This window comes from Cydia strobilella, chromosome 2 (genome assembly GCF_947568885.1).
Source record: "Cydia strobilella chromosome 2, ilCydStro3.1, whole genome shotgun sequence".
NCBI classification, from domain to species: Eukaryota; Metazoa; Arthropoda; class Insecta; order Lepidoptera; family Tortricidae; genus Cydia; species Cydia strobilella.
The window spans coordinates 24,969,703-24,986,800 of record NC_086042.1 but is presented as its reverse complement, the minus strand read 5'-3'; the positions used below and the strand labels follow the sequence as shown (position 1 = coordinate 24,986,800).

At 36.0% G+C, this 17,098-nt stretch overlaps 1 protein-coding gene across 3 annotated transcripts in view; it reads right to left on the bottom strand.

Annotated features, from left to right (window-relative positions):
* LOC134753715 (uncharacterized) overlaps positions 1-17,098 on the bottom strand; it is a 158,274-nt gene that overhangs the window by 17,015 nt on the left and 124,161 nt on the right. For all 3 annotated transcript variants that reach the window (XM_063689655.1, XM_063689658.1, XM_063689662.1), the window contains 2 exons: positions 14,435-14,529; positions 11,155-11,224 (listed from right to left, as the gene is read on the bottom strand). In XM_063689655.1, coding sequence (XP_063545725.1) covers positions 11,155-11,224; positions 14,435-14,529 — 165 coding nt within the window. The remainder of the gene's footprint in view (positions 1-11,154; positions 11,225-14,434; positions 14,530-17,098) is intronic.

Below are 17,098 nucleotides of genomic sequence, written 5' to 3'. Positions count from 1 at the left end.
CCTCTCAGCAAATATCTACCCTTTTACCTTTTCATAATGCCAAAATCGCATAATCTGACAGATGGATTTACCCGAGTTTGAAGTTAAACGACCCATACATGCTTTCTATGGATGGTATAGAAAGGATCGCAATCTCTTATGGCAGAATTGTTGTAAAAGTGACCGCTTTCAGCTTTAAATAATATTTCCTAATCTCTCCGGTGGCGCTAGTTAGGCTCTGGGACATGACTATAACATGAACCATATAAGGCAACAAATAACCCGACCAAATTACGTAGGTTGTTTTTGGTAGTATTTCGGGGTATGGTGGCCCCGCTAAATTACTGTTTTTTGATGGACACTTTTCATACATAGAGATTTGGCTCCTTTATACAGTCTCCATGATGCTTTCTATGGAAACTATTTTGAACTGTCATCGGTTAAGCCATTTTTGAGTTTTCGCAAACAAGTTTTTTCTTCTTAGTAAAAAGATGGTTCGCAATTGACTTCAGTGTAAGCAACCTAAATTTTTTTACAAGTTTCCAAGGTAGAACACTAACTAAATGCTCTATATTACACTTTGCTTCGTGGCCTAGAAGATTCATTATATTTACACGTGTTCAGGTAAATAGAAAGACTTTGAAACGAAGTTTTCCTTTGCGTTAGGTCGAGGCATACGAACAAAGCTTTTGGATAGGATTTTCGAACAATTTATTTTGTAATTTAATGAAATTAGATATATAACTTTACTTCTGTTTCTTATCTCTTTTTTTATATGACGCCGCTATAGAAGCCACCATAATACTATTAGAAAAGGTACCTTGGTTCAAACCTCAACCCATACTCAGTGAGCATGGAACGTAAAACATCCTCTATATAAATTTGGGTTAATTAGCATGCGGATTGTAGCCAAAACCACAGAATATATAATAGTACTAGGTACCAAAACAAAGAGTCCTGGTCCCAACAATATAGACTGTGGTGAGGAAGATTCAAGAAGTGAAGTTCCCACCCCGAAATCAAACTATTGTACACCTCCCGAGTCGACGCGACAGGGCTCGCTCATCATAGTCATCACTACATTAACACCTCTAGTACAATAAGAAGCTTGTGCCCGGTTGGTGGTGATTCAAAAAGTTCCCATATCCAAACTTTAGATTAGAGTTTTTTGTCTCACCTTCCTCTTTTTGATAGACAGAGTCCGTCGCCATATGGTGCGCAGGAACGCGGTGGGTTTGTACAGCTCCGAGACAACGCGACAGGGCTCGCTCATCACAGTCATCACTCCATTTACACTTGACACGGCCTTACGCGGCCTCCAGCGATCACTCCATGGTAACACTGTTACTTCACTTTTTAGGTTCTTACAGTTTTTGTTCGTATGTAAAAGCTTATTTCACTTTCGTTTTATTACATAGAAAAATATATATATATAACCCGTCACGGCGCACTGTTACTTTTTGGCTCGTTTCGGGTTTGCATAGAGCGATCACTGCATTGGTAACACTGTCACTTCACTTTTTAGGTTTGCACACTATAGACAGTTCATTTTCGATCGAGTATTTAATAAAGACGCTGTCGAGATGAGACTCGAGATTAAAGATGAAACTAAAGGTATTAATAGAATAAATATAAAAATATTGAGTCTACTTAAAGGAAATTAAATTTCGTAACACTACCCTGCACACACCTACCTCATTTAATGACATTCAAATTTCGAACATCTCTGAAAAAAAAGCAATTTGATTTGACCTCTAATATCAGTCGAGATGACTTTTCATTAGAAATTAAATGTCAATTGCATACAATTTTGACAAATCTCGCATTTTAGTTGGTATCACCTTGTATCGAATTGTATATACTATATCTATGGTATCGGGCGACATGGCAATCGGGACGGCCCGACTCTAGTCCGTCTCTGAATTAAAAAAAACTACGGCTGCGTGACATGCGTGAAAAAAGTTTTCATTTACCGCCATTTGACGTACAGTTTATCTTTTAATTAGTTTGTCAGTATAATAGTTATTTACGATACAAGTGCGGAAAAGAGGAAATTCGAAACGAGTGGCGATAAATTAAAACACGACCGCAGGGAGTGTTTTAAATCGACACGAGTTGCGAATTACCTTTTCGCACGTGTATCGTACAACGTTTTACAGTACATATGGCCCTTTAAACTTTCGACATATGCACGAAAAGTGCTCATTCCCGCACTAGTGCGAAAAAGTAGCACCATATGTACTGTAAAATTAATTTTCATTTCTCATGCTCTGAAAGAGGGTCATTGTTGTTCTAAAAGGTGTGCAGAAAATGATACGTGTCTGCACTAGAGCATTTTACGTTCGAAGTACGATTTTTTTAATTTTTTTACGATACGCAATTGAAATTTGAGTTTAAATGGATTTGTTATACAATTTCCATTCTAATATTTGACTCTCCATTCCATAAATAACGATACTTTTGCCTGAATTGTTAATTGAAAGTACCCTCAAAAAAATACTATAAAAATGTATACTTGTCATGTTTAAAAAAAAACACATGCATTTTACTTTCCTCGTATTCGAAATGAAAAGTAGAGTGTTTAACTCGGGTGAAAGGCATCATTTCTGCCTCGGACTATTGGCGCTCTCACTGCGTTCGAGCACCAAAATACCTCGGCAGAAATGAGTGCCTTTCATCCCTTGGTTAACAATCTACTATTGTTTTGTTTTTTAAACTAACTACAGCAAAATGTTCGTAAAAGAGCGATACTCGTAAAGATATTTCGGAGACGCCACCTCATATCCGCGAGTTCCACCAGAGAGCAACGATGCCTCAATGTCGGCTGTAATATGAGGTTAGTGAATATATCATAGAGATTTTATAATATGTGTGTTAATAAAATAGTGTATGTAACTGTACATAATTAGGCATTAAAACACTCGTGTGGTACTATTAAGAAACTCACTTCGTTCGTCTCTTAAACCCACACTCGTGTTTTGATGACATTCATTATGTAGCAGTCACATAAACTACTAATAAAGTTCAAAGTGTAACCCTTTTGCGTTATCACGTATGAACGCTGTTAACAGTATTAACGCTGATAACGATATTTGCTTACCTAGAGTGTAACACGGTCGATAAAGCCAGCTACATTAGTTGAATCCGTTAAATAGAGAGGGATTATGACACCTACGATTTTAACTAATTAAGAGGTTATGAACTAAAATAGTTGTCATATGCTAAAGAAAAAGTGACCAAGATCTGCAGTGGCCATAGACATAGTATATACAAGTAGTTATAGACGCGCCACCGAGCGACCGGGGGTGAGAGAAAGAATATTCATATAAAATTTGGGCAGCACAGGATTTTTTCTCTTTCACTCTTATACAAACGACAAAGCATGGTATTATTTTCTCTCTCCTCTTATAGGAATCGCAATAAGACTATCTTTTTCTATAAAAGAGTGTCAGGCCCTTGGCAGTGGCCGAGGTCGGAAGCGAACCGGACAGGTCCAGTCCAGGGCGTTAGCCGCGTAAGCTGGATCTATTTTAGTTTATAAACTATTTTCTATTTAGTTTATAAACAGATCTTAGTCACTTTTTCTTTAGTATATGACAACTATTTCAGTTCACAACCTCTTAATTAGTTAAAAGAAATAATTTATATATGTATATAGTAGTGTCACTACATAAAAAAAACACAAATCAAAATCCCTACCGTAAACTCAGGTAACTATAGTCCTATAATACAACTATAGTCCATTTTTTAACGTTGATTATTAATCAGCATTTTTGATTGATACTCGTTAAATTTATTTTTGAGCTTAGTTATACAATGCTTTTACTAGATTAGATACTCCACATAATTAGAAAAATATTTATACTTATTTTACTGGAACTTGAATTTGGACCATTGTAAGTTGTGGACTAAAGTTACCTGAGTTTAAATGCGAAGGTAACTTTATCTGTTTATCTGTTTATCTGTTAACTCTTCACTCTTAAACCACTGAACCGATTGAGATGAAATTTGGTATGGAGATATTTTGAAGCCCGGGAAAGGACATAGGGCAGTTTCTATCAATCATCATCATCATCACACGCAGACGAAGTCGTGGGCAGAAGCTAGTTCTAAAAACTTCTAAATAACGCCTTAAAACAGTATTTATTTCCACAACGCCCGATCTCGTTCGTTTTGGATCATTCCACCACATCGTGGTATATTTATTGTTAGAATAGTCGCTATACCAATTCATTCAACTACATATTTCAATGTTCGAATTAGCATACCTCCGTTCAATAGCACATTATTGTTACGCACAGGGTGCGTAGCCAACATGCCAATCGTTGACGCTTCGTAGCGAACGAAACGCAACTGTCACTATCGCACTAATATGGAAGAGTTAATGTCTGTGATAACTAAGCATAATGTCTATTTTTATTTAATTTTATTAGAAACGTTTTAAAAATTGCATGCTATGTTTTAAGTTGTATATAATGTATGCCGTGAAAAGATATGCACTGCTTTTGCCCTTTGTCTCGTCTTGGCGGGGGCACGGCCTTGCCCCCAGATATTCCTAGATGTAACATTGCTACACCCTAGTGGGGTCAATGTGTACATACATTACTGTTAATTGCATGCTATGTTTTAAATTGTATATAACGTATATTCCTAGATGTAACATTGCTACAGTGGGTCCATGTATGTACTTACTGTTAAATTATAGTTAAATGAACATCATGTAAACACCATGGTTGCAAGAAATAAATAAATGAATATGAAATATGAGAGTGATAGAGACAGACTACCGTATCGTTAGCCACGGCGCGAACGATTGGCATCTTAGCTACGCTCCCTGGAACCTTATTAACATACTGATAAAAGCTATAGTCTGTTGGCAAGTCGGAGCTGTTTGAACAATTATTTACCAGTTTCACACGCAGTTACAAATTTACATAAATTTGCTTGAATGGAAAAGGGGAATTCTTGTAAACTTGACTTAGATTTTAATTTGCATACCTAAATAAAATATCTGACCATGAGCTTTAGCTGAATATATAATATTAATCACATGTCGTATCCGAAGGCGGTAATGATCTACCTAATATTTCGCGACATTACAAACACTTCGGGGACATCCCAATAATTATTACTTATGTAATCAGCTACCCATTGACATGAAGTCAATCTATAATAGTTTTCTGTTTAAAAAGAAGTTAAATGCTTTCTTTTTGGAAAAATGTTACTACTCTGTAGAGGAGTATTTTAGTAATAAAAATTAGGATTGATGAATGAATTATATGTCTAATAGATGTTGTAAGATTATCAAATTATATTTTTGACATGAATAATAAATATTAGTTTTTGGCTTTATAAATGAAATATTATAATTATTTTTCTAATGATGTATTAAATTTTAATTTTCCTTTTAATGAAATTTAATTTCCATATTTAATGTTCATGACATTCGATTTTATATTGTTTTTTATTCTTTTGTTTATGTAATATTATTTCTTAGTGTTTTTAATTTGACGTTTTGTATGTTGTCATAATTATTTTATAAGATTTTTTGTATATAATATGATTAATATGTAAATTAATTTCAAACACAGTGAAAACTATTTATGAATAAACTATGACTATGACTATGAACGTCATCTACTAGTAACTCGTATCTATATATACGGGGTGGCTAAAAAATAAGTGCATTCCCGTTGCCAGGGAGGTTTTAAGATTATACCAAAGATAGACATAACTCCGTAATAGATAGATACAGTGTAAGGAAAAAACGTGCCTCGAAAATCAAGAAAAATTTGATTCTCGTTCAGAGGGCGCTACTAGCTTTGGCCAACTGTCGTACAGATGGCGTTGACGGTTTCGTTTGTTATTTAACAATTTTAACGCATATCAGTGAAAGAACATGGGTCAAAATCATAAAAATAATTAATGCAAATAAAAAAAAATCATTTATCCACATTTAAATACATTTTATCGTATTTTTATAAATATTCATTTTTAGTTTTAAAGTTTGTCAACAGATGGCAGTGAATTTACTGGGGTTACAAAATTTACTATGACAGTAGTACCGCTCTAGTATAAGTTACTCCATGATTATACTGAGCAACTACGAAATCGCGAAAAATAATTTTACCTCCCATAGAAAATGGACCAGCCAAAATGTATGAAACAGCCAAATTTTTTTTCGCGATTCCTGGGTTGGTCCCATAGTAAAAGTTGCTCAGTATAATCCTAAAACCTCCCTGGCAACGGGAATGCACTTATTTTTTAGCCACCGATTATGTTTGCACAACTGCCCAAAAAAGGAGTATATTAGACTTATATTGACCGGGATATAGACCGTGATTACCTTTTGTATTGTTTATGAGCTCCCGATATATTAGTGAAACTAACCGTGAATCATTCAAAACTCTTAAAGGAGTGTATTGTTTTTACATACCCCCTTGATACATAGCAAATAATCTGTCTTCTGAATTAAGTTTTGTATAGCCATAGGGTAACTTATACTAGAGCGGTACTGTCATAGTAAATTTTGTAACCCCAGTAAATTCACTGCCATCTGTCGACAAACTTTAAAACTAAAAATTAATATTTATAAAAATACGATAAAATGTATTTAAATGTGGATAAATGATTTTTTTTATTTGCATTAATTATTTTTATGATTTTGACCCATGTTCTTTCACTGATATGCGTTAAAATTGTTAAATAACAAACGAAACCGTCAACGCCATGTATACGACAGTTGGCCAAAGCTAGTAGCGCCCTCTGAACGAGAATCAAATTTTCTTGATTTTCGAGGCACGTTTTTTCCTTACACTGTATCTATCTATTACGGAGTTATATCTATCTTTGGTATAGCGAAATGCATTAAGTCATAGATGTAATGTTTGAGCTTGGAATGAAATACAATAGAATTTAGTAAATACTAAAAGTTCCAGGCTAAGTGCTAAATTAATTTTTTGAACCTATATTGCTGCTAATAAATGAGCATTCATTGAACACGTCAGGTTTACTCGATATCAGAGTGAATTTAATGAACGTAATCTTATTAGTCAGATATTTCCCACGGGATTTGACATTTGATACCACGTATCAGTGACACGACTAGTTATTATAACATGTATTAAGCGGATACATGCAGTGCACACTTGCACAGTATAAACAATATTTTCAGTACCGTCAAAAGTACAATTCACGCTTACATTATCATATTATCCTCCCAAGGCCCAGCCACACAAAAAAAAACCTAAACTATGCTAGTGAATTTGAACCTATATTGTAGGAGAAGAGTTGATTTTGCTTTGATTGAAAATTGAATAAAATAAAACAAATAAAAATCTATCCCGATTGAAAATTATTTAAATTTTATCGAACTTAATAAATGCTAATGGTAGAACTGTGAGCCTTAGGAGGTTATATTAAAAGTAGCATTCTAGCAAGCAAAATAGACTTTTTTAATATATTAATGGGTACAGAATAACATAAAACTTTAAATGTTATTTGTGTTATTTACGGTGGGTTATTATATCTTGGTACCTATTTGTGAAAAGGCACACAAGGCTTATTTTTGTATAGTTTTTATAGAGAAATAAACCCTTTTGAAAAGACACTCCTCAATCTTTTACATTGTAGATCTGTGGGTTACCATCAAGCTAACGATGGAGAACAAAGGTGACCATGGGTCTTGAGTCTTCATTGAGTTTGGGCTCGTTTGAACGCTGTAGGTCTGTACGTGCACAAGAAATGCATGCATATTTTTGTCCAAAACTTAATATTTAAGTATTTTGAGCGTATTTTTGGCGAGACTACAAAGTATTCTAAGAGACTTTACTGCAACGTGCCTGGTTATCGATTTATTTCAATAACTATCATTATTTAGTATTGATACATATTTTTGCCTAAGAAAATTTTTGAGGTGAATAAAAAATACAAAAACTTCGTTAGGTATCACGAAACCTATATAGGTATTTCGGCTGTTAATCCAAAAATAATTATCTTTAGAATAATTTGGAGAAGATGAGAGTCAACAAAAGTATCTAATTTTCAATAATGTTATAACGGCTTATATCCTATTTAATTAGGCATGTTCCTAAGGCTTGCTATATTCCTATTTTGCTTAAGGTACCCAAATTACTAACTCCACGCAGACGAAGTCGCGGGCAAAAGCTAGTACTATATAAATGTAAGCACATTTTTTGCGCTGTAAGTAAAAAAATATTCACCCTTTCTAAAATATCTACTGCATAGTCTGCATACAAATTTGTTACTAGGTACTTTCGTTTACCTGGCGCTGGTATTCCAACAGTCCAGTTTTTTTGTCCAAATTCCAATGTGTATTTGCGTCTCACATTTTGCTTAGTGAGAGATTGAGACGCAATGCACATTGGACAAAGAAATTGAACAGTTGGAATACCAACCTGAGTCGGACAACTTAAAGTAATTGATCTGTATGTAAAACTATTTCACTGTAAATAATAATGTCTACGGCTTTGTTTACTCGTTACATCGAAATCTCTCACTCGACAACTTTTAAAAACTGCACTCACTTAAAACACACTTTTCGCTCTTAAATTTAATTAATAGTTTATTTTTAAATACGAAGATGGTGAAAAACCAACGCGTTTATATCGCCTCTAAACCATCCTCAAACTACAAACGGTATGTTTGCAATATGACATTGCTATGTAAGATAACATTATACAAAAAACTTTACACTCATACTACTACAACCTAAAAGAATGCCATTTGATTATCGACTCTATTACAATGAAGCAATGTTTACAATTAATAGAAACACAACTGCCACTTGTGTCTGTTTGGTATGATAAGAAAACGTAAACACTGAAACTTTTTGTAACCATCGATTTTCAATCATCTCCGCTTTGACTTAGAGTTTATTATTATATGTAAATGTTTGAAAGGAAAATCATACGGATTATGTGGCATTTGATAGGTACGCTGCGGGTGCGAGCGAGATAGCCGACGCGACAAGGTCAGCGTACACTAATAAACATATTTAAATAATAAAGTGTAATTTATCTTTTTTTCTGTAAAAAAAACCAGTTGTAATTAGTTGCTAGGAGCGGATTTAACACTGACTGCGAATCGGTTTTGTAACGCGGTTGCATTTGTTATATTTTAATGAGGTACCTAACAAAAATAGTTTATTCATGTAACCTTACTTACTGCTGTGGCGCGACGACCCGAAGTGGATCTCAGATCCATGTAACCTACTTTAATAAAATAACTTTGGTGGGCAACAACCGTTGTTTCCTAATTCCTGTCATTAAAAATAGTAATTTGGCTGCCAAACACTGGGAAGTTTACCTTAAGGACACTATTTCTGCTTTTCTAAGTAAGAATTAAGTCTTGTCAAGGTATTTTTCTTGCAAAAAGAGAACCACTACTAGTTTTTTTTTTTGAAATCATGATATTGTAAAACCATTTGGCTACCATCACGAAATTTGCCTATCATTTAATATGTAGTAATATAATTTGTGTAACATTGTAAATAATGTTGTTGTCCAAAATTGCTTAGGTATAGTTGTTATCTTTTCCGAATTTCTGTTTTGTCCCATGGTTGACTGGTAGAGAATGCCTTAAGGTATTAAGTCCGCCATTTTTACTTATTTTTTAATGTGCAATAAAGTTTAAATATAAATATATAATAAGTCCCAATTTGTTTACAAATTTGCTTAAGTATCAATATTAGACAAAGATAGAAGATAAATCAAATCACACAAGTATAAAAGGAGGCTTGGCCTATTCAGAGAGTTATTTCTTGTTATGAAACAGTTAAGGATATGATCTGTCGGCTGTCAACAGTGACACTGCTTGAAGAAATGTCACTGTTGACAGCTGACAGATAACCATTTCATAACAAGATTACAAACTGCGAATCACCCTCCAAGTTTAAGTACTGCTTTTAAACATTTCTCGGTTTTTATGAGCAAACCTTGTTTTTTAGTAGTGTAAATGTAAATAAAAAATCATAGACAAAAAAGTAAGTGATGTCATATTGTATCGAAGACTGCAAAATTGCGTATTAAAAATTCCATTACGTTTGGATACGTACTAAACGGACTCGATTGTCATATTAAAATTTAGGAGACTCCTTACAAAGTTGTCCCGTCCCAAATTTTCATAGTATTTTGTAGGCAGCAGCTAAGTAGGTAATCTTTGTAAAACGTTTAAATAAAATAAAACTATAAACTGACTTCAAAATGTGGTCAAATAATACCTATAATTAGGTATATTACATATCAAAGATAGATTTACATATGCATGTTATTAAACTTCGCGCACGCGTCCCAGGAAGCATAATGAGTTAATGAGTCCTTACCTCCGAAATCAAGGACGTCACGCGCGAAATGTAGATTCCCATTTATAAGTTTTGGCTATTCAAAAGCTCTTAAAAGTAATAAGTAAATATAAGTTTTTACTCTCCCTTGAATTAAATTTTCTACCAAATACATATGTAACTAAGATTTAGTAGGTGGTAACCGAGTGGATCTGACGTCCGTCTTTCAATCCGGAGGTCGCGAGTTCGAAACCTGGCTCGTACCAATGAGTTTTTTTTTACTTATGTATGGATTATCATTTGACATTTTACCGCTAGGTTTTCGGTGAAGGAAAACATCGTGAGGAAACATGCATACATCCGCAAAGAAATTCAAAGCTGTATGTGCCGTCCCCAACCCGCATTGGGCCAGCGTGGGGACTATAGCCCAAGCTCTCTCGCGCGTAAGAGACCTGTGCTTAACAGTGAGACGTATATTGTATAAGCTAAATTATTATTCATATTTTAGTAAAGAATTACACATAATACCCAGCTTTTCTAAAGGGGCCCACTGACTATCAGTCCGCCGGACGATATCGGCCTGTCAGTTAGATTAGAACAAAAATTTGACAGTTCCGAACAACTGACAGGCCGATATTGTCCGGCAGACTGATAACCAGTGGGCCCCTTAATGCTGCGTGTAAGTACTTACTATACGATTTTGACAGATGTCCTTTCCCAGTCGACGCCCGGCCACAGAATACCTAATTGAAGTGTGCAAAGGGAAGTTATCACGTATAAGCATTCCATGAGTGCGAAAGAGACGGGCAACAAATTCATTTGTCAAATTGTGAATAAGTAAGCTGTCAAAGTGTAAGTGTAAAGTGCAAACTTACATCTTCTTCAAGGGCGATCGGAAACTGCGTCAGCGGCTTCACAGCGACGTCTTCTAGTGCCGACTTCCGCCTGTTGAAAAATATTATGACTACATTAAGGTTTTTATATGATATGGTGCGTTGTGATAACTTTAGAGACTGGATTATTTCAATAATTACAAAATATCTCTGTCGAAGCACTTTATATAGGTATATCTGCTCAATCAGCGTAATATATACCTTAATAAAATACTTTAAAGTTTAAACGATCGCGTTTTTTTTTTGTGGTATTCAGCAAACGAGCAGACGAGCCGCCTGATGGGAAGCAGTCATCGTCGCCCATGGACGTAAGCAGCATCATAGGAGCCACTTAAGCATTGCCGACCCTTGAGAACCCTAAATACCCGCTTCTTGAAGAATCCCATGTCGTAGCACAAAGGAAATACCTCAGGAGGCAACTCATTCCACATTCTGCACGTTCTGGGAAGAAACAGCGGGATGCCCGCTTATTCATGGTGTGCCATGTGTCTAAGAAGTGAGGATGAGCTTTGTATGTGTTTACTTATGTTTTGTATACTTAATAATTTAGAGTTAGACCAAGATAAGCCTGCAACGATTTTGATAGCACACGCAGTTCAAACGTCAACATTCTATGAAATTACGACGTATAAATAATAACACTTGCACTGCGTGTGCTATCAAAATCGTTGCAGACTTATTTTGGTCTAACTCTAGTGATTTAATTAAACGCACTAAACGGGTCTAACGCGATAATTTAATAATTTAAACGTAAAGAGGGCCAAATGTACAGTCATGTTTCGGAAACATGTTTATAAGTTAATTATGTTTATGCATTGTTGAATTTGTTGTAAATATGAATAAATATTTAATTTCGTTTTAATTTTTTTATCCTGTATTAACTTTTTATTGGTCTCTATTGTTTGACATAATTATTGAAAGTCATAATGTATAATGATTGTCTTATTATCATTAGTCATAATTTGGTTTTTCTAAGAAACGCGTAACTTTTCAAGATTGCCATAAAACAAACCTAACCTGACCTAACCTACCTATAGGATAACCCGAGCAAACTCCTGAAAAGTTAACGGTTTCAGAATTATGACTAATGATATTATGACAATCATTACATTATGACTTTCAATAATTATGTCAAACAAAGGGACCCCACTTTTTATAGCTTTTGCATTGTGGAAACTTGTTTTTCACAACAAAGGAAATTCCTTTAAAACGTTACGTCCTTATTACTTACCCATTTATAAAAGAGTTTGTATGATATGGAAGAAAGGTTTTCTAAATATACTATTAATCAGACCCGTCAAGGTATGTCCAAATAGCCTTTTATTCCACTTACGAGCCGGCGACAAAGCTTTGAGAGGATCTTGTATGTACGCGGATCTATGATAAGGGATGTGGCATGGCATACTTATGGGCCAATCAAGAATGTCAAGACATATAATATATAGGTATAGACGACGTTCACGGAACATTTTTGACTTCGAAAAACGGGCCATAATTATGACTAACACTTATCACACACGCACACTCATCCCACTGAAATCGAATTTAAACTGTTATGAGACATACTAACATTAAATAATTTCACAGTTTAGACTCACTTGTTTTAGGACCTCGCGCGACATGCTTCGGAGAGCCTATAGGTCTCCTTTCTCAAGCACTAATAGTGCGAGCAGCGTTCACGACGACCGTGTATTTCTAAACCGTGAAATTATTTAATATCACTGAAAGTTACCCTGTATATATAAATATTTCTATCATTGTTACTTACGTAACATCATAGGTATATAGGTGGGATGTTCCGGAAGCAAAGTAAAGTCGTCTAGGCGAGAATACATTTTGTTTTTGCACATTAATGGTGTTTTCATCACACTTGCTCGAAAGAGATCTTATTTCATGCTGCAGGCGTATTAAGGATGGCAAAAAGTGACAACAGATGCTGTGGCCAATGATGATGATGGATAAAACCCCACAGGGTCCACAGGATTGAAAGTGACGGACACCGTTTTATCACGCTGTCACGTAGACAAGAACGACCATCATATCAGTACAGGCCCCGTAGACAACATGCCAATCGCTAACTCTACGTAGCGAACGAAACGCAACTGTCACTGTCACACTAATATGGAAGAGTGATAGAGACACAAAGCGATTCGATGGCGAAGCGATAGCGACTGTCACCTTGGCTAGGCCGAGTTGCACTAAAGGACAAAGGCCTATATCATCATAAAGATGTTATTTTTTTAAAGAAGAAGTGAAGGTATGTAGGTATCTGCCTCTTCTAGTAAACGCCTTTTTTCATGGGTCTCAGTATAACGACCCTTCCACCGTTGAATGCTCCCTTTATGTGTAGTGAGGTCAACAATTTATTCATACTTATAATAAGCTGGGTTGAGAAAAGACGTTTGCCGAATTTCGCAATTATGTATTGTGTTCTGCATTGTTAATTCAATCTGCATTTAAGTAGAGGTAAGATGAGTGTCTAAGAGTCCGAGCGGTTTATTAGAACATACGCTTGCGAGCATGTCACTAAGCAGGATATCGGTACCGGAGTAAAAGTAAGGTAAAATAAGTTTTTGGCAAAAATTTAATTTTTGGTACAAGCTTTTATCGCTGACTGTACTTTTCTTTCCACAGGCAACTGATACTCATCGAGACAATTTTAAAAACCCCAGACAAAATTAGGTTGCGTTGATTTATCACAGAGTTCATATGACTACCTCGTGTCTCCATCATCAGATCAGCTCGCTGATAATATTGCATTGTTACCCGAATTCTTAGCTTCATTGGAAGTTGGGAAGTGGATCGAATTTAACTTCCAAGATTTGACCCTAACAAACATACATACATATTACATATATGTACATTGCAAGTTAATAAAAAGCTTGTAAAAAGGCAAAGTAAGGACATATTTAAAGCAAACTGTGTTGATTTTGGGTAAAATAATACATTTTTCAATAGTAACAATATTATTTTCGACGTGTATCTCCTCCAAGGGACAGGCATTGCCTAGTGTGGAGATTAGTAAATACTGTAATAGTTTAAACAATATTTATTATTTTTATTTAACATCTAACGTTATCATTCACGTTTATTTTCTTGATCGTGGGTTCAAAAGACTCTCAAAGCGGTAATTTTGATGAAAATTCTAATTTTGTTGTCTCAGTACAAAATGAATTGACTTAAGAAGAGAGTCATGCAAGATTAGTTCTTGTCTGAATACCAACTCCAAATCTTTAAAAAAAATGTATTTTTATATGTGTACCTTAGAAGAATGATCTTGAAGACTGGTCCAACGAGTCCCTTGATGATCGCGGACGCGTTGAGATGACATCGACCGTGCAGCACAATCCCGTTCACCTACAAGTAACAAACATAAATAAATAAATAACAGGCTGATAATTACCTTGTACAGGGTGGCCAACTTTGGTATACAACTTTTTTGCCGCCATTTTGTTTTGGCGGTAAATATGACAGTTGTTGTTGCATGATAATTACTTTGTGTAGATACGGCAAGTTTGTTATGGAGCGTTTTACGACGGAACAATGTGTTTTAATAATTAAAACGTTTTACTCAACCCAATCATGTATTGCGGAAACTAAGAAAATTGAGGCCAATTTTTGGTAGAAATCACTTACCTTCGCAGCTAACAATAGCTCGTTTAGTGAATAAATTTGAGCAGTATGGCATCGTAACAGATAAAGTAGTTCCTCATTGTGTCAGCAATTAAAACAAAATATTCGAGACACAGTCACCGAGATAACGCAGGAAATGTGTGAAAATGTGATGAAAAACGCCATGAAAAGGGTTCATATCTGCCATGCTGCTAGAGGTGGTCATTTGTCTGACATTATTTTCCATGTATAACTGCCGGCCCTAAATACTATATTGAACAGGAAATACATAATATTTTTTATATTTCATAAAATAAAATTACAAAATTAAAGTGTATAACCTGTTATTTGGCCTGTATATTTAAACCAACCAATTGACAACCATTGGCAAGTCTGCCACCTTGTGGTCGAGATCTGAAACTCACATCATGCTAATAATAAGCAAGTGCAGCATTATACAGTTAACGCGCGCTCCCTTAAGAGTCCCCGGCAATCTCGGCCGAATTTCACCTTCCTATACAAACGAAGTTCCGTTCTCATTTTAAAACTACGTGTGGGATTGTAATGAAACTGCACATACAATGACATGAGGTAAGGTTTGAAATTAGTTTATATACGAGTAGCTCCAGTTTATAAAACAAACGAAATTGAGCAAAAACAAGTTTTGTATGAAAAACTTTAATTCGCTGTATTTTTTAGGGTTCCGTACCCAAGGGGTAAAAACATGACCCTTTTACTAAGACTCCGCTGTCCGTCTGTCTGTCACCAGGGTGTATCTCATGAACCGTGATAGCAAGACAGTTGAAATTTTCACAGATGATGTATTTGTGTTGCCGCTATAACAACAAATACTAAAAAGTACGGAACCCTCGGTGCGCGAGTCCGACTCGCACCTGGCCGTTTTTTTATATATGGTATCTGAAGCTACATAAAAAAGGTCAATTTATCGAGACATTTAGGTAACTAAATTTGACGTAGCCTGCAGTGACGGTGTCGGCAGCATTACTGCAGCAGTATAACAGCGCGACATTACTGCCGACTGCATTACTGCCGCAAATACCAAATTTGATATTGCAGCGCATGTTTTCACATTTGCAGCAGCAATGCAGTTATGGTAATAGTACTGCAGCGAATTGGAAAGAACGGTGAGCTCACCTCACCTGATTCGAGACTTAGGGCCACTTGCACCATCCCACTAACCCGGGATTAATCGGTTAAACCTGGAGTTACCATGGTTACCAGTGCAATTTGACACTGGGTTAACGGTTTAACCGGTTAACCCCGGGTTAGTGGGATGGTGCACGTTGCGCTTATGGGTCAACCGGCTCGAACAAGAGAAGTTCCAGTGAAGTTAAATTTCAATCGGAGTGAATTGCAAATGGACCAGATTGTTAGCGTCCGACGACGGGTCTGGTTAGGGCTGAGAGCTAGAGGTAGCGGATATAGGTAGTCGTATTACGACCCGGCCACGACATCGCGTGGCGGCGGCAGCGGCGAGCGCCGGTCATAGTATGTTGAAGCGAGACACAGCGATCGGACCTTTCGTTCCCACATATGGCCGCCGCTCGCCGCTGCCGCCGCCGCGCGATTTCGTGGCCGGGCCGTTAGGGCAAACCCGCTAGAAGCTACATTTTAATCAAGGTGCACAGTGAAAACTTATAAATGAGCCAGTTTGTTCAAAAGATTGAGAGCTGCAGAGAGCGGATATAGTCTAAACGCCTTTCGAGAAAGAGAGTTAATTTCTAGCAATTTTGCATTTTTTTTGTGAATTTTGCATTTTTTTTGTATTTTGTGGTTTGGGTGGGTTGGGTGGGTTAATTCTTAGCATCTGATACGACGTTTCGGGTCAGGATTAAGAGCGGTACACAGCGAAATCGATTGGCAAGATTGTGAAGACTTTTAACTCTATTAAATTTATGGGTAGACGTGTAAAATTCTAGGGCTAAAATATTCCAGAAACGTTACATATTTGCTTTAATCGTTTATTTATGTATTGCTAATACTCGTTTATTTATGTATGATTATTGGTTGTCTTTCATTCCGCTTACCACTTTCCACCGTTCCGCTAATCGCTTAGCCTTTCTATATCCTCACCCTACGGCCACTTGGCGGTCAGCCAGGCGCCCGCCGGAAATCAAGAGATCAGTCTAATGTATTCTCGAATATACAAACGTCCGACAATCAATAATTTATCTGACATAATTAATTTTCCATCTGACACATGAAATTAACAATGCAGCTGCAGAGTGAAGATCTTCGTTCATTGCATCGTTTCTAAGTAATATGTGCTGTGATGCTTTTAGTGCGCTCTATT